This window comes from Ammospiza caudacuta, chromosome 5, assembly GCF_027887145.1.
Source record: "Ammospiza caudacuta isolate bAmmCau1 chromosome 5, bAmmCau1.pri, whole genome shotgun sequence".
Classification (NCBI taxonomy): Eukaryota; Metazoa; Chordata; class Aves; order Passeriformes; family Passerellidae; genus Ammospiza; species Ammospiza caudacuta.
In genome coordinates, this window is record NC_080597.1 from 17384180 (window position 1) to 17402485 (window position 18306).

Here is an 18306-nt window from a genome sequence, read left to right on the forward strand (position 1 = left end):
TGTGAGACTGAATGCCATTCAGAGCTGGGCAGTCAGTGTGGGGTGGGTTACCCCTGCTGGGCAGCTGAACACCACACAGCACCTTGCTCACTTCCCCCTCCCAGTGGGATGGGCCAGGGAATCAGGAAGCAAAGAGAAAATTCATGGTTGAGATAAACACTGTATAACAAATAAGAAAAAACCCCATAACACCATCAACAACAAAAAACAAAGCAATCACTTATTACCAGCAGACTGATGTCCAGACAGTCTCTGAGCAATTTTTCAGTAAACTCCCACCCTAATTTCATTGCTGAGCATCCATCCCATGGAATAGAAACCACCTTGGTCAGTCTGGGTCAGCAGTGCCAGCCTGTCACCGGCCACAGTTCTGTGATACCAGCACTGCTTTGGTCACCAGCCTAAAACACAGCCTTGACCCCACTCTAGCCAGACCTAGCACACAGAGAAAACACTTCCTCAATTTATTATAATTTGTGTAATTTCAGTTGCTGTCTGTTCTTCTCTGTGGATACAATAAACAAAGAGAGACAATAAACAAAATGGGATTTATTTTCTTCCAAGTTTTTTTTTTGTTTGTTTCTTTTCTGAAAATAACTTCACTTAAATCCTCAGGTTTAAAGGACCTTATTTCTAAAGAAATACTTCAGATAAAGGCATTGTACATGTAAAGGCCTTAAATTGTCTGTTGCAAAGGTGCGGCTGTGTCTGGAGTTGTGAATGCAAATTCTCAGGCTATTTTTGAAAACAGTTGCCACAGATGCTTCTCTCTCTGTTCCAACTGATTTCAAGAGGATAATCTGTCATGCTTCATCACCACAAGACTTACCTACTTTACCTTAAAAAATACACTGCCAGCAAATGTCAAACTGTTACTTCTCTATCTAGTCACAGCTAGAGATCTGCCTAATGTACATTTTTAATTTAGATACTAAATTTTTAAAGCCCCAAGAGTCTTTGGATGGCTGGTGTTTATCAGCCTTCCATATGGAACCACAGAAATATCCATATGTATGCATTTTACCACATATTAACTTGCTGTGTGGATGTTCATTTCCTACTTCAAAGAAAAAATGCTGTAACGTGTAAATAATCTGATGATTTTTGCTTGTTAATATAAGTCTTGCTGTCAGCACTGATTTTATAAATGTGTTTCAATCCTTTAAACGAAACGGTTTAGATTTGCAAAGCCAATCTAAGAGTTAGTGGTCAGAAAGTCATCCTTCCAGAATGACTGCATGGTGCTCCTCCCTTTATTATACATTCCTTGTGTGCTCAGTAAAACCAGTGAGTGCTCACCACCCCTGAAACGTCACTGTGATCTTGCTGGCACTGAAATACAATACCTCAAGTTTCAGTATTCTCAACCCAGAAACTGATTACTGAGATTGTTAATCTTATTATACCAAAGACCTGGAAGTAAAGCAATATGTTACAGATGGAAGTCTGTAAATCTAGGGCACTCAAAGGGAATCTTGCCATTAGATTTTCATTTCAGCTCAGGTTAAAAATGAGGTTTATATTCCAGTGAGAGTAGTATCCTTTCTCCCCCACACCCCCTATCATTCACTGCATAAAGACAGTAGTTTTCCTTTATGGAAACTGATCTGTCTTGGACAAAAAAAAAATTACACTGGCTGGCTGAAAAATAATAAAAAATTTCCTCCTGTAAAATGTGTTGTGAGTTACCAATGACCTAAACCCCTTCCTGCAGGTCACAGTGGCAAAATTCCACAAGGCAGGAGCAGTTTGGCTGTCACGAATGACTTGTGATGATTTCAAATTAAGCCTGGACTCTACATACTAATATAGGACATGAGATAATAAAACACCAATAATCCAAGGAGCAACAAAATTATAAGAAACACATTTACAAAGCCAATAGTTATCAAGGATAATAGATAAATTATGCAAGAAGTAAAAGCTGTGTGTAATTGGTTTCAAATAAAAACATTGCACTTCACAGGCAGTACTTCTAAGAGAGGGAAAAAAAAAGTCTGGGTTTGAGGGAACAAGGGTTTGAGGGAATACACCAGTGGCTGAATACAGGTATTTGCATAGTGCATTGCACAGTGCAACCACAGTGTCCCACTCAACTCCAACACAGGAATTTGTATCAGCTTGAGGAAATTGGTGGGAGGAGTGAGATCTCAGGACAGCTCTAGCAGAAGTCCCCTATAAAGAGTGGCAAAGGTGTAAAAACTTAAAAATTGACAGAAGAGCCTGGAGCAGCTGGAACAGTTTTGTGATGTTTGATCCCTCTTGGATCACTTCATTGAAGACTTCTCGATAACCAAGTTCATTGCTACACCAGGGAGGTAGATTTTTGAAATTTCTTTAGGCTAGAGGAAGACAAAGAAATAGCTCCAGGCCCTGTGCCTGATCCCAGTCCATCAGAGGAGGAGGACAGTTGCACACTTAGGAAGTTCCATACATGGGGATTCCAGGGGAAGGGCTCTAAATGAAAACAATGATTTAAGATGAGCAGAGGAGCGCTCTAATTGATAATATTGTAACATTGTTAGCAAAACGGCTGTGTCAGAGCTAAATAATAAACTATCATTAGCAAGAATCAACTTGAACACTGCAAACAAGCAATGAGACTGTGGTCAACAAAACTCATGCCTGAACTGACTGGTGAGGATATGAGTATTAATATTTTATGAATGTTAAAGACACAGACTCAGTAGTAACAATTTTGACTGGAGCACAAGGATAGTTTAGGAAACATGGTGCCTGGGAAAATTTTAACTCTGGTGGCTGGGGATGTGATGTACTACAAGAGAATAAGAAGCAGTGATTGAAAAAACTCATCTTTTTGTATTAAAAACTGCCTCAAGAGTGGAGGACAAAAGATATTGAACTAAAAACATGTAAGGTCAAATCTATTTGGACTGACAACGTTTGAAAATTTTATTTTAAATATTCACTCATGATTACAAAAAAACCCTAATGCCATAAATTACTTCTGATGAACAAATACAGATAGTAATCAGAGCACTCCACTAATTCTCAGTCTAAGAGCACATTTCCACACAAACCCTTTCTGTGTGCTAATTGCAAACATCTAGAGCAGAACTACCAAGCATCAGGAGAAACACCTCTGGTCCAGTCAATTCTTTAGATTCAGGAAAATTACACAGATTCCAAGTTCAATCCTTCAGGTAGTTCACATTCTCTGGTGTGCACATAGAAAAACACACACCTGGAACCTGACTTGCTCTGCTTCCAGTAGATGGTTATTTAGCAAAATGGGTGTGTTTTATGGTGGTATAGAAATTATTCTTTTCTTTTAGGTGAACTGAAAAAGTAGCATATCCAAAAAAATAAAGCTACTATTTCAACTTCTTAGTCTGCTTTGTTCTTACAGTGAATTTTCAATTCCATTTCAAATTCCAGTTTCCAGTTCTTAAATACAAAGAGGCTTCATTTATGTTGGACCTAGATGATCCTGAAGGTCCCTTCCAGCCCTAACCATTCTATGATTCTATGACTGATTTATTAGACAATTAACAATTATTTAGTCTTGTTTATTTTGTAGAAACCCTGTATTAAATTGCAATTATTTTTTTGCTGTGGCACACATCGGTAAAAGATAAATTATAAAAGTTACCTGCTGACAAGAGTAATGAAAGCAGAACCATCAGCACATTCAAGGACTGTTGACCACAACTTGTCATCGTTGGCTTTCATTGGTCCATTAGAGAATTATCTGTTGGACAAGATGCAACATCATGAATAAATGTCTGTTTCATCTCCTTTCATTGTTCAAATGTTCACTTCCCCACATAGCTTTGGTAAAATGACATGGCTTCACACATTAGGGGAAAAAAAATCAATTTTTTTTCTGGAATTTTTTTCACTTTTTTAAAGGGAAATCAATTCTCCTTTCTATGATTAAAATTCCTTTCTCATTTCACCATGGAGATATACAGCTGTTTACATACTTTTCATTAACCCAGAGTAGAGATGAATCATATGAAGTTTTTACTGAATATTCATATGTCCCCTATAATCTACATCCAGCAGAACTCTGTTTGTTTTACTGTCACGAGAACAGGCTGTTGTATTATATGTGTAAGGGCCAGAAAGGAATAAACAATAGAAAAATAAGCTGACTGCTTTGAAAGTCAATCTGTTTTACCCCATTAGAGGGTGCAGTCGCTCAGAAAGTGGGTCAGCATCTGAGATGGTTGGAAACACTTCAAAAAATGTCTTTTCATTAGCATCAGAGCCTTTCATGGGATTATTATTTATTGTTTTCCTGGGACAGAGAGTGAGAAGTGATGCAGTTTGATCTGACTGGCAGCCCTCGTTGGTGTTTCCCAGACAGGGTGAGACCAAACTCCTCCTCTCTTCACCTTGATTCAGCAACAGCAGCTGCAGCAGGGACTGTCCCACCAGGAGGACTGGTGGCACCTGTCATCGCCATCACTGATACATCCAACTAACTCTGCGTCTCAGAGGTTTCCAGCACCCTGGACTCACACAGGCATCAGGACACAACAGCAGAGGTCAGTTCTGCCTTTGTGCATGAACCCTGTGTGCACTGGGGCCACAGACAGGATGGCCCAGGAGGTGCTGCAGCAACCTGGTGCAGGGAATCCAACTCCTGCGCTGCTAAAAGTGTTCTCAGTTGTTTACAATGGAGCAGCCTGGGGAAAAAAGAAAGGGAATGGCAATTTCTGTAAAAATTACACTGCTCTTGACACCTCAAGAGACACATTTTGCCAAATGCCTATAAAATAAGCTATATATGAATATGCTGTATTCTATAAATACTACATGGTTTACTAGTTGGTGTCTGCTCCAACCTACTGAATCAAATTAAAATCTCCAAACAATTGCACCTGCTCGTAACAAAAGGGGGAGGGGGTGAAAATTAACACACCACGAGCAACTGAATTCTGAGTAACAGATGTGGGCACCAGAGGGGAGACATTGTGCTACCTACAAAGTGTTGGGAGGCAAAAGATTCCTCACTAACATAAAATGCTGTGTGTGGTACAAGCAGATTCACCAAGAGCTATCTTAGCATATAGATCACAAATCTAAAAATCGGTGTAACTTCGTGTGGTGGTTTCAGTTCAAAACTGGGCAGAAGCACCATTGTAGGCCTTGAAACACAAGTCCTTTAGAAACATAGTACCCCTAAAAAGATTAAATCAAACAACAGAACTCAGTTCAAAAACAACCTTATCAATACCTGGGCTAGGGAACATGTCATTAAATAAGTATACTATATCCCCAATCACACACCAACTACAAACAAAATAAAGAAGTATATTAGACTATTAACCACCTTAAAAACATTAAGTAAAAAACATTTCAAAAATTAGAAACAACATCTAACAAAAACCACCTAATTAATTAACACCCGTGACTCTACCAACCAAATAAACCCTACCCAATCTAAACTTCTACATACAATAAACAGAAACAAAACCCCAGCAGTACATATCAAAGGCTTATTAAGGAAAACAGTTTAAATCAATTCTACCTCGAATACAGACAAACCCATTTCATAGCGTTGTCTTTACTCAGGGACCGAATTACACACAGTCGATAATGCAGAAAAATAAAACAACACAATTTATACCTCAAGAAGATCTGATTATTAAGTAAAAACTATATATAAATATCACTATTTACTAAATATTACTACCATTATCTGTGTATAACTATATATTTTATGTATAATATATCTACACTTCTGTTCAGGAAATCACACCAGTTTACACTGTTTGGTGCAAGCATGATTAACACCCAAACCACTGTATTTCTACCTTTAAAATAAGCCAGTTCCTCCAGAGGAAAACAATTTGAAGCTTTAACACTGTAAAAAAAAAAAAAATAAAAGTGCAATAAACTAAGAATGTTAAGTAAAAGTATTTCTCATGAATACTGAAAAATGCCTTCCTCCTTTTCCAGAGGGAATATCATATTAATTAGAAAACTAAGCAGACTTAAAGTTGGAACTGTTTTTTTATAAAAAGAATAATAATGAATACAAGCCAGAGGTTGAGAATGTAGGCATTTAGCACATGAAAAACAGCTACAAAGAACAAGCTATTGCCAGTATTGATAGGAATAAAAGGAATTTGATATTTTCTTGAGTAAACCAAAGCTGCAGGAATGCTGGTAGTGATGCATTAATAAGGGAAATCTTGGCCTTCTTAACAGCTAATTAAAAAGAGATCAATAAGCACTCCTGTTGTGTATCTGGGATGACAAAGATGTTTGGTATAGCTGAGCCTATTAAATATTTCCATATCAAGAATAATTCAGGATTACATTAATGAGTTGATACTAAGGTCTGCAATTTGATATTTGCATTTCTATGCAATTTGTACCTAGTTATTTCAGCAGAGCTGGCTGGGACACATATATATTTTTTTCAGTTTGTTGGAAAACAATGACAAGTTTCAGAGGATCTGTAGAAATGTAAGAAGATTTTTAGAAGTAAATGAGATAATTCAGGTAATCAAAAGCTTGTGAGTGTGATGTCGATCCAGAGAAAATTAATGGCATGGTTAACATGCATTCCTATTAACAATTAATTAGGGAGATAAATATAAGTAACATGATCACTATGCGATTTTGGCAAAGTTAATTTTATTTCTTTCAGGGCTCTTGACTAAAGTAGCTTAAAGATAGTTATAATGTAGGAGACACCTGTAAAATATCATGCAACTTGAGCAGGCAGTAAGAATGATGAAAACAAGCTTCTTATCAGTTGTGGAAGAATAACTCAGTCTGGAAATCAGGTGCATGTCTTGGAAAGTACAATCCTGTTAGTAACTGAGTACAGCCTCACTGCTAATCTCTTAAACAGCACTGCGGGTATGAATCTAAGAGCTTTTTAGGGAGGGAAAATTTATTGAATTATATCCAACAGAATGGGCAACAATGAAATTGGCATTTTAATCCAACTCATGCAACGGTTGTATTTTATAGAGTATCAGCTGGGAGGATCAGAGAGGGGGACTAGATAGAGATGCATATCAAGAGCCAGCAGAGTGACAGAATCTGTGTCAGTGAATACATACATCTAGGTAAATTTTTGTGGTGGTAGTGAAATGCTCCAATTTTATAACTTAATAAGCAATAATTTATTGCTTCAGTGATCATTACACAGAACAAGACCATTTTTGGAGGACAGAAATACAAGTAACTGTTAATTCCTTGACTATTCTGAATTTCTTACATGCTGCTGTCCAGCTAAAGCCATCGTATTTGAGCATTACCACAATGACATCTCTGAGGTATTAGAGGTCCACTCAGCCACTGGAAGAGATGTGCAGGACAACAGGTGATGTGCTGTAAGGAAGAGCTTAAGTCATACACAGTATTTCCTGATGTCAGGCCACAGAATAGGGAGGGCACAAACATGGTAATTAGCAGTGGTCTAGATAAATAAATTATTATTTATTATTGTTGTTATTAATTAAAGACTGATGGCATTTTAAAGCAAGAGCATTACATCTGAAGGATGGAGGAAAGGAAGATTTAGTTGTAGTCTCTTTTTTTTTATTTGTTTTTTTTAGTAGAATTTGAGGGTTTGGAGGCTATGTGATTGTTTTCCTTTTAGTCCAGCAAACCAGCAAATAGAAGGGTGATCTAATGCATCAGTTTTCATTTTTAATGCAGCATCCTAAGCTTATTTGTGGTCACTGTGGAGGTAAGGATGATGCCCATCCTTTTCCTCCTGCTTTAAGATTCATACCCTCACACCACCTCCTCCCTTCTGCTGGCAATCACAATTTCAGCTACCCCAGAAAGCAGACTAAAGAAGTGTCTGAAGAATCACATTTTAGAGGCCTTTTTTCAATGTTTGTCCACATCTTATCCTTGTTCCCCTCTCTCACTATTTTTTACTATTATTATTAAGCAGCTGCATGGCAGTTAGTTGCAGGCTGGGGTTAAACCATGACAAAGATCTAATCAGGAACAGAAGAAATGGTCCTCACTCATGATTTTTGCTATCTTCTCATGAATAAGGATTCTGTCCAGAATCTTGTTTTCCCTCGCAAAAAATGCAGCCATGCACCACTCAAAGGAAAGGTGCTGGTAATGTTATGATCAAGGGGACCATAGAAATGCATGAGCTCATTATGCCAGATTTTACTTTCCTGTGACATTTTAGCTCTCACTCTGTTCCTACCTACACTGCTTTGGTTATCCTCATAGTTTTATCTAGCTGTCTTTTCTTGAAGGGAATCAGTGAATCACTGCAAAGAAAAGCTGCCAAGAGAAACAACCATTTCATGAGGGAAGATTCTGATGAAGGAATTATTTTCCCCTGACTTTGAAGGAAAGTTATGTTTAGAAGAGATGCCTGAAAAACAATACACATTTTGCATTTTTTTTGGTTATTAGGAAGAACAAAAGGAGCTAGAGCAAGAGAATTTATTAAACACATCAGCACTGCCTCACAAGCTTTCTCTCTGCCTAGAACAGAAAATAGGGCAATTCAGGAGATCATTTAATTCCTTTTTCCTGCCATAGGATTAAGACCATCTAAACCATTCTTAGCAGAAGTTCACAGGATTCCCACCACCAGTGGTATTCTAACCTTCTCAGTCAATTCCCTAGAGAGTTTCTCTACCCTAGAAAGGTTTCCCTATACCAAATTTGCAGCCCCTTTGCTTTGCTTTAAGCCTTATGTCTTGTGGAGCTGGAAAATTATTTACCTACAGACACACTGGTTTCACCTCTCTGCATCAATCTTTTAGTTAATACATACAAGAAATGCTATCATATCTTCACTCAGCCTTTTCTAAGGCTAACAGCTTACACCTCTTGCAATCTTTCTTTTAAAAACATCCTTGTTACACCTTCTATGCCTCCTCTTTGATCTGCCTCTATCCTTTATAGCAAGGTTGTGCAAGTAACTTCAGCATCATTTTGTATTCAGTGGTTTTGCATTTTCTTAGTGCCCTGAAAGTCCTAACAAACACCCCAAGAGCTGCCGGCTCTTCCAGGAGAAATAAAAACACAGCATTACCAAAGTGCAGAAAGTCACGGAGCTTCTGCTAATTCTCGGTTACTGCAAGGGCACACAGGTAAATCCCTCTGAAATGAAGAGAGGCACATCTGCACTCAGACAAAACCACATGGGTAAAAATGCATCAGGACTACATGAGAGACAATGCTGGTGCACTGTGGCAGCAGTAAGGGGATGAGTAACACAACCAGAGCATGACAGTGGTTGAGAAAGCTGTTTAAAATTAGAAGGAAAAGAAAAGGCTGTGATCCAAACCTAACTCCTAGTCTGGCTCTGTTCACTTCTCACATTAAAGAGGGCTTAAAAATGCATCCAGTATGTGCTCATGAATGCCATTGCAATGAAATTACAAGCTTACTACAAAGGACGCAATATAAGTGGCATGAAAGATTTCTGATTATTAAGAAAACATGTGGTTTCCCACTGCAGCAACCTCAACAAAATGTTTATGACAAACAGATACTAGATTTCAATTGACAGTTGCCTTACTTGAAACAACCTATGAAAAGGAGCTGCTGGTAGAAAACCTTCTGGATTGTGATGCAGCACTAACATTTCTCAGTGCCTCTTCCCTAAAAACATCTCACTACACAAATGCTGGAAGTTAAGCACGTGTGAGTCTCTACCCAGCTGCAGACAAAGCCTTTCCAGTCAGAGCTTTAGTACTGCTAAAGGTGAGCAAATGTATATCACACCACCTAGGCCACAAAATTCTTCCTCTTTATTTCATGAATTTTATAATTTAAAATATAGACTGCTGTGTTTTATTCCACCCTCCCATGTTTATTATTTAATACAGCTGTTCTCCAAACAGTTATGAAGAGACAACATTCATGAATCCTAAAAAATAAAGCTCTGAAGTACAACCTGAAGGCCAACTTGTGAACTTCAAGCTGTTATTAGCAGGATGGGGTCAAGAAACCTCCACATGCCACAAGTGTCATCTGTCACAGCCATTCATTCCTCTCCTTTTACCTTTATTTTTCCCCTTTTCACTAACACATTTAGTTGGTCATTGGGAACTGTCCCACAGCCACATCATAAACATCCAAGTTGGAATAGGATTTTAGCAGTTCCCACAGTAGAGTCTGATACAGAAGTTAAAAGGTCCCTTTATTACAAGAGTATTAATTTTAGAGAGTCAGTGGTGCATTCAGACCTTATAATCACAAAATTTAAGTGATGAGAAAGTTCCACAACAGAGCACAAACTCTCTATTCACAGACAAATTCTAAACTGTCTCCATAGCAGATGTAAAGATATTAAAGACAATACCATAATGTAGCTGCATGCAAATAAGTGATTCATTACATACTTGCATGTGGTAAAATAAATATTTAATTTCCTAGATTTATTTCTGATAAAGGTCAGAAAATCTTAGACTGTTGTCTGTTCTACAACTGGCCTTACACTGTATACATTAGACCTCATTTTGGGGAAAAATACCCAAATTAATTTTTGGAGACAGTCGGCTTTGTAAAAATAACAGCTGCAGTTGTGATGATTTACTGACAACTAACTTCAGCTACAAGTTAGGGGCAACTTTCTCACTTGTCATTAAGCAGGATTCATTCTGCAGCTAAGAGCTGCAACCTTCCCTAATGCTCTGAAGCCACTGAGAAAATATTTATATTTTCTCATTTGCATGTATTTTATTAGCCTGAGCATAGGCAGCTGATAAAGGTTTGCTGTAGTCATCCAGAACCCTTATTTTTAGTGAAATAACTCGTTTCAGATGTACACCTGGACTACTGAGTCAGCTGATCTACAATCTTGGGAGCTCAACTGAGTGCTTTGCTAATGAATTCATAAATCTGCCAGGGTGAGACAACCAAACTATGCATGAAACAAAGCAATCTGAGAAAACTGAATTTTCACCCTAAAATTATGAATGGTCTTGATCTCCCATGAGGCAGGAATGATAAGGAAGTATACACAGTTGTGTAATAATATTCTAAGAGAGTTTAAGAAAGGGATAGGATACATTTTTAATGATTACAAATCTCTAATCTCTACTGTTAATCAAATTTCAGTTTTTAAAGAAATGCAAGGCTCTTCTCTAGGGAAACTTCTGCTTGGGCTTTTTGAGTTACTTTCAGTGCAGAACCAAAGCAAATGTGCTTTAATTTAAAATATTACCATGTTTTAAACTAATATTACAATTTCTACTAGTTTATGTGAAACAGTTTGTTCAAGTAATTCTAAGGATGTTACTAAGAAATAAAATGAGTTTTTATAGTAAGATTAGAGGTTTTATAACAGCCAGGTTTTATAAAACTCCCAGATCTAATCCCTCATTCTGCTTTAGAGTATAGCTCTAAAACTTGTGAATGTGTATACCTGTAAAAAGGGCAGTAAACCTGGCTTGTGTATTTTTAATATCCATTTGAGAAAAAAGTAATATATCAGCAGTTTATCTAGTGAAAAATGTGAGCACATTTTTGGTTTCCCCAATATGCTCTCAGCTGTATATACACAGAAAGCAAAACTACCTACAGTCTCTCTGGGAACATATTTTGACACATTTTCCTTTCAAAATGGCCTCTTCTGAAAAATAAACCTTCCAGTGCAAAGTCTGGGACATCTAAATTTTATTTAATTCTCACATTCTTCAACATCAATTATCAACATCTGTATTTAATCAGATGGGTTTCTAACATTCTGTCACTCTGTGTCTGTAGACATTTTCAAATGTTATTTTGTTCAAAAGTGAAAAAATAGAAGCAGCAAGTTAAACAAAAATTGAAGTCAACTCAGAAAAGCATTCATTTGTTCATAGCCAATACAAAGGAAATCAAAATTCTCATAAAGACTTTTTCCTCTTTCCATCAGCTTTAGAAAGAATGTTTCCTTTTACAAATACAAATTATTACTCCATTCCTTTACAATCTAATTAAACATTTCAAAATGCAAAAGACCCCATTTTTTCCCCTCTAATAAGGATCATTTAATCATACCAACACAAGGTGTAGCTTCTCTGACCTAGCTGGATCTGCACTACAAGTATTTTGACAGCATTATTCCAACTTTCCTAAGGATAATACCTCTATGTGCAAAAGGCAGGTCTTTTTTTTTTTTTTTTTAAGCCTGATACTAGTCCTTTAGGAAGAAAATAACTCTGAATTCCTGCAAACATTTTGGTCAAAGCTTCCTCACCCTGTTGTTAAAGAAAAGGATGAAAAACATCCACTGGAGTAAACTGAGAAATCAGAGAATCAAGATGAAAGGGATCCACAACGATCAGCAAGTTCAAAAGAATTTGCCTCTCCTCTTAAAACATCTGCAAATATTTCACATACTGAAATGTTTCTCAGTAACATCACAAATGAAGGTTGTTCCTAAAGCAGACTCCAGCTAAGGAAAAAGGAAACTGTGTGGGAGCCTTAACCAAGGACTGTAGGCAAGAAAAAAAATGCACCATAGAAGGTGGGAGTAACTTCCTTTTCACCTGTCCTTTTCCCTCATTCTGACTGAACAACCAGCCTCACACTGCAGGAGAAAATGCCATTTTTCACTTCTGCACACATAAATACCTTAAAAAGCTGGTTTAAAGGGCAGTACATGCAACTGTCCTAGCTCACAGCTATTCTAATTAAAACCCCTGAATTTTCAACCCCAAGAACACTGGATTGTTAACAAAAGCTTAATTTTGAAAGTAACAAGGCACAGAAACCAAGGAAAATGCTAGTGAATCCTTTGTCCTCTCCTCTTAAGCAGAAATACCTGCAGGACAAAAGAAAGGACAATTTTTAGTAGTCAGAACAGCAGGTGTGGAGGTTGCCAAGCAGAAGCAGATAAAGCATGCAGAGCAACAGAAAAGTGGCTTTCAACAATTTATCCTTTTCTTCTTTTTTTGAGCGTGCAGTTTTTGGAACTGAAAAACCAGGTAAAACAAAGCTCTGCTGCTGATGGCGACATCACATGGCCCCAAGCTTTATTTCACACCCTCTGTTTCACAAGATGTTAAAACTGCTTATTTTATGCCTAGCTTGGGGTGTCTGCAAATTTTATGCTGTGCACAGAGGTGGGTGCAAGAGGAACTGCCTCCAAAGGCTTGTACAGAATTCCACAGAAATTCAGATTCTTGGCCTCCCATGGATCAAGCATCAAACACGCCTCTCCTCGCTGAGCCCAGTGCAGCTGAGCAAAATGGAAAGTACCAGAAGCATCAGCTGCAGAACGAAGCCACAGTTGTTTAATATTTATCTCAGTGGGCAGGTTTACATCCCTCACACAGAACATAATCCAGGATGTTCCAGCTACTACAATCAACACCACATTTTGGCTCCAAACAGCCCCATGCCTAAAAGTGGCCTCCATCTGAAACATTTCCCATTAATAGGTGCACAACTACAGCAACACACAGAGAACAGTTTGCCAGAACTTTCTGAAATGGTTCTTCTGAAAGTGAAAAGTGACATGCGTTTCCCACTTTCCTTAGAGACCAAGAGAACCACTCAAATCCAAATATTTGGTAAGTAAGGATAAAAGTACAGCATTCAATCCAGCAAAGCTATTTGCCAGTAAGCAATACTGCAGTCATGCAGTCTGCTCCTTCTCACAGATATTTTGGAGTCCAAACAAATGGAAAAAAAAAAAAAAAAAAAAAAAAAAAAAAAAAGACAAGTGCAGGGGCCGCACTATTTCTAGTTTACAGAAAGGATGCTGATGCTCAGAGCACTCACAGCCATAAAGGAGGAATACAACAGACTTGAGGTCTGTACATCAAGTTTGTAGACCTAATGCTTTAAACAGGAAACACTGATTTAAAAAGCCATGTGGAAAACAATCAGGGTAGGAAAATAGAACTTCACCTATGAGAATACAAAGTCACTTGATGTTTAAAAGATTTTCATTAAGTTTATGTACAGAAGAGAGCATAGTTTAGGAATTCTCCTGCGCCCAATTTAGTAATGGTCAACTCTCAAGTCATGTGCAGTGATGGCTCCTGGACTGGTAAAACTGAGATGTGGTGGTCACAAGTTGAATACAACTTTCTGATAGGAACCAGATGCTAGCCACTGCATCTTTGAGATGCACTTACGAAGCCTCTGACCCAAAGAACTGAAAATTTAATTAAGCCTCTGTATAATTAAATACACACCTCAACTTAATGAAAGATTGTGATGAAAGGATACAGGGATACCAAGATCACTTTAAACCATCCTTGCTGATAACAAGTGTAGGTATTTAAAGGATCACACCTAATTTCCACATTCAGATAGTGAAAAACAGCTCAAAATTATGCAAAGATGCAAAATCAGAATATAGAGTTCTAAACAACAAGAAGTATTTTAAAAATCAGATGCTTTGTTTCTGGAAATTTTAGCTGAACAACTGCTTTTCCTCTGCAATAATACTACATTACATACATTGCCTCATAAAAGTTGACATGAAAAAGTCCTTTCTCATAAAGGGAACAGTTTCTCACATTCTCCTAATGACCCATTCTTTAGGGTATTTTAGCAACATGAAATTAGTTACATTTGGTAAGCAGCAATTTTATAACCATATAATACAGATAGTTTTAGCTATTTCCCTTAAATAGGGGACACAGAAAGCTGATCATAAAACATATTAAAAAAACCCCAAAACAACAACAACAAAAGCTGGAATTACAGGCTCCAAGGCAGGGAGTACCAACATGCTTGCAAATTTTATGAGCAGAATGTAATTTTAATGCTGGTATCTCAAGGAATTTTCAAGGTCTGTTCCCAAACGGTTATGCCTATGGTAGCAATACTTCTTGTCTAATAAAAATCTCATCCTTTTGGCAGCTGCCACAGATGCTCATTCTGCAATCATTTTCTTTTCACCAACCATAAGGCCTTTGATGCCCACTTTGTAATACACTTATCAGTATGGATGGAGTCACACAGCCCAGACAATCCATTTTGTGTCTTGGCACAGTAAACTACATCCAAAATATATTGAATGGTGGAATCCTTAGACCTTCAATATAACTGAACTGAATCTAATGGAGTCTGTGAAGAGCAGAGAGGCTTTTCATACTTAAAATTAACCCATTTCAGTTACAGGTAACAAACCAGAATTCCCCACATAAAGAGGCCTGATATGGAGAAAAGATTGAGAACTGCCTTCCTTATTTTACTTGGAATGACAACTCACAGAGACATCTCTGAACAACTCTGGGGGAAAGACAGCTATTCTTTTAAGAAGCAAATTATAGAAATATTTAATTTCTAGCTCATATAAATGAGACAGAAACTGAATGACAGCATAATGAGAAACAGAGTTGTCCAAGTAAGGGAATGGTAGCCAGATAACCTGATTCTATTCCTTCTCATCTTCTACTTCTTTCAGCTGCTTAAATCATTATTTATTCCCTCCAGCAAAACTGCTGAATACAAATTATCAGATCTGAAAATCTCTTTCTGTTTTTTAATATTTTTCTGAATTATTATTTTACTAAAAATCAAAGTCAGCAGTCCATTCCTCAGCTTCCTTGGTAATCAACTGTCTTCTACACTTCTAAACATATTGCTGTGGTTTGTGGCATTTCAGCAAAGGTCATATGTCATTCTCTTTTCTCCTCATCCTATTTTTTTTCCTCTTCAAACAAATCCTTATATTGGGTAAACTATTTATCCAAGAATCCTCATGTTTTAATATATGGGCTTCATCAGTTAAAAGGGTAGGCACAGACTACAGCATGGTTTTGTAAAATTTCTATCATGTAATCACCGTCTAGGATTACTGTCCTGTTTCAGGAACCGTAACACTGGCAAAAGAGGCTTTTCCAAGGGCTCCTGAGGAGTCAGTGCCTCAGCTGCTGGAGCTACTGTAGATCCTAAGTGTAACCTCAAGTCAAACAAACTTCTGGATACATACTAAGTTTGTCTTAGATATAAATTTCTTCTATATTCCCCTAACAAGGCTAAAAATGTTATGAAAGAAAAACTGATTACGGAAAAATCTTCATGCAATTATCATAGCAATAAATTACTTCATTGCTTATATAAATGTCTGCTTTTCTCCAGAGCTCTTATCAGCATGGACATCTTTTACTTCAATTACTTCTATTGATCAGCTGTAAATAAATAGTAAATGCTACTGGACCAGATTAACATTCTCTTATTCTTGCTTTACAAAAGGGCTGATTTGCCCTCACAGTATCACTACTTTTGCATCCCACTTCCCAAAAAAGTTTCATTTCTCAGTATACTCCCTCTTTGGGACAAGTTCTGTGTCACTTGTCCTGTGAGAAATATGGGAGAAACTCAATAGTCTTCGATAAGGAAAGCAAGCTCGGATCATAATCCTTATTTCAAAGAAGCACTTAGAAAATGAAATATTGAAACATCAATTAATTAAAGAAGTAAGGAAATATTTTACATTAGACTGATATTTACACATAGTTAAAAATAGTATTTTCTTTGAGAAGGAACATCACACTAGGTCAGAAACCTTATCAACGGGAAACACATCCAGTGAGTAAGCAATTCCATTAAAAGGAGGCCTTGTTCTTAACCTGATCTATTTCTAGCTAGGAAATCTCACATGATGCTTCTCTGACATACCCTCTTTTTCCTGAAAATGCCAAACCATAGGGTAAACCTGCAATTTCATCATTCTTGTAAGCTCTAAGCATAGCAGCTTCTGAAGGCCATTTTGAACAATGAATTTCCAAATCAAGTAACGCAATTAATCATCTTCTTTGTATGACAAGGTAATTAACAATAATTGGGAAGGCCATTGTAAATTACAGAAATATCTCTCAGTCTAAGAAAACTCACCTTGAAGCACAGCACTGATTAAAAAAGAAAACAAGGAAAATCACACTTAGGGAAGCACTTCTCAGTTAATCAGGCCTTTAGTGTGAAACTGCAACATTGTGGGCACCAACTTCCACTCACCCTTCCCAGCAAGACTCATAACCAGGCTTGGCATCTGCACTGTGCCTGCCTTCCAAACTCCTTCCTTGTCAAAAAGAGGCTCTTCAAATGAAGAAGGATGTAAAATGTGCTCAGAGAGGAGGGCACGATTCATGTGGAGAAGTGGTAACTTTCCTCAGGGAAGTCAAGAGGTGGCAACCAGAGCTGAAACATCACAGCATGCTAAGAGTCCCTGCTGCATATTAAAGAGTGAGCACATTTGTTTCTCTAGCATGAAAACACCTGGAATCTTCAAACAGATTGTCCTGGTTTGAAAAGGAATTGAGTTTTTTTGGGATGCTGTGGTCAAACCAATAGGCACTCAGATTTGGATACTGGCACCTGGTGTGGCCACTGAGGACATGGATACGCCTCTGAGAACACAGGGGGTTAAAAGCAGAGCACTCCCAGCGGGGGAAGCTCTCTTGGGTTCCCTTGGTGAAAGAGGTCAGAGCTGCCCTGGCGGCTGCGGCCTGGGCGGGGAGGGGAAGCCATGGGCTGGGTGAGGTAGGCCGGGCCTGGGGCAGAGAGGGGAGGTGAAGGCCCCGGCAGGATGGAAGGGTGGAGGAGCACCCAGAGGCATCGGGCAGTCACACCCCACCCCAGGAGAGAGAGGGAGAGGGAGAGAGAGAGAGAGGGGGAGACACTGCCCTGCTGTGGGAGTTCTGGACAGGCAGAGCCTGAGATTTTTAACTCTTTTCTTGAATGATGGAAACCTTACAAATGAGGATCCTCCTGGAGTTGAATGAGAAGAGAGATAAAGATGAGATAAGAGGAAATGGGCCACGAGAGAAGTTGAGAAGAATCTTGGGTGGGCGGAGGTGATGGAGCGGCCTTTGGCTGGACTTTTCTTGTATAGCCATGGACAGAACCATTTTTCCTGTGACACAGAGACTGCATTTAGGGGGAGGCAATGGCTTGGAGCCAAGAGAGTGCAGTGATGTGATGTGAAGGAGTGCGTGAACAGAGATGACGGGTGAGGAGGGTGCTGGTGCCCTCCGTCTTTAGGGAAGGAGAAGATCTCTGTTCTCAAGACCCCTCGACCCCAGGGAGTGAATTTGGGGGGAACTGGTGTCCCGAAAGTGAGAGACTGTGGAAAGTGGAACTGGGCAAGGCATCCTTAAAAGGGGAACTCTAGAAGCAGCTCTGGTCCATGCACAGTGGTGAGAGCACTGGGCACGGAAGGAAGATGTCACGATGGCAGATGATCTCCGGGCGGTGCCACGTGTGACATGGAAACACAAGAGGTCTCAACTTTGTTTCCAGGGGAAGCCTGTGGCACAAGAGGGACTCCTCTCTCCTTGATGAACTGAGAATTGATTATCTAAGGGGTGGTGATGGACTCAGAGTTGATGATCTGAGAGGCGGATGTTTTGGAAATTTGGTGGAGGGAGGAGGAATGTT

At 38.5% G+C, this 18306-nt stretch overlaps 1 protein-coding gene across 1 annotated transcript in view; it reads right to left on the reverse strand.

Moving 5' to 3' along the window:
* SHISAL1 (shisa like 1) overlaps nucleotides 1–18306 on the reverse strand; it is a 51099-nt gene that overhangs the window by 13358 nt on the left and 19435 nt on the right. Inside the window, exon 2 of the mRNA XM_058805868.1 lies at nucleotides 3614–3712. Within this exon, the coding sequence (XP_058661851.1) occupies nucleotides 3614–3680 (67 nt within the window). The 5' untranslated portion in view covers nucleotides 3681–3712. The remainder of the gene's footprint in view (nucleotides 1–3613; nucleotides 3713–18306) is intronic.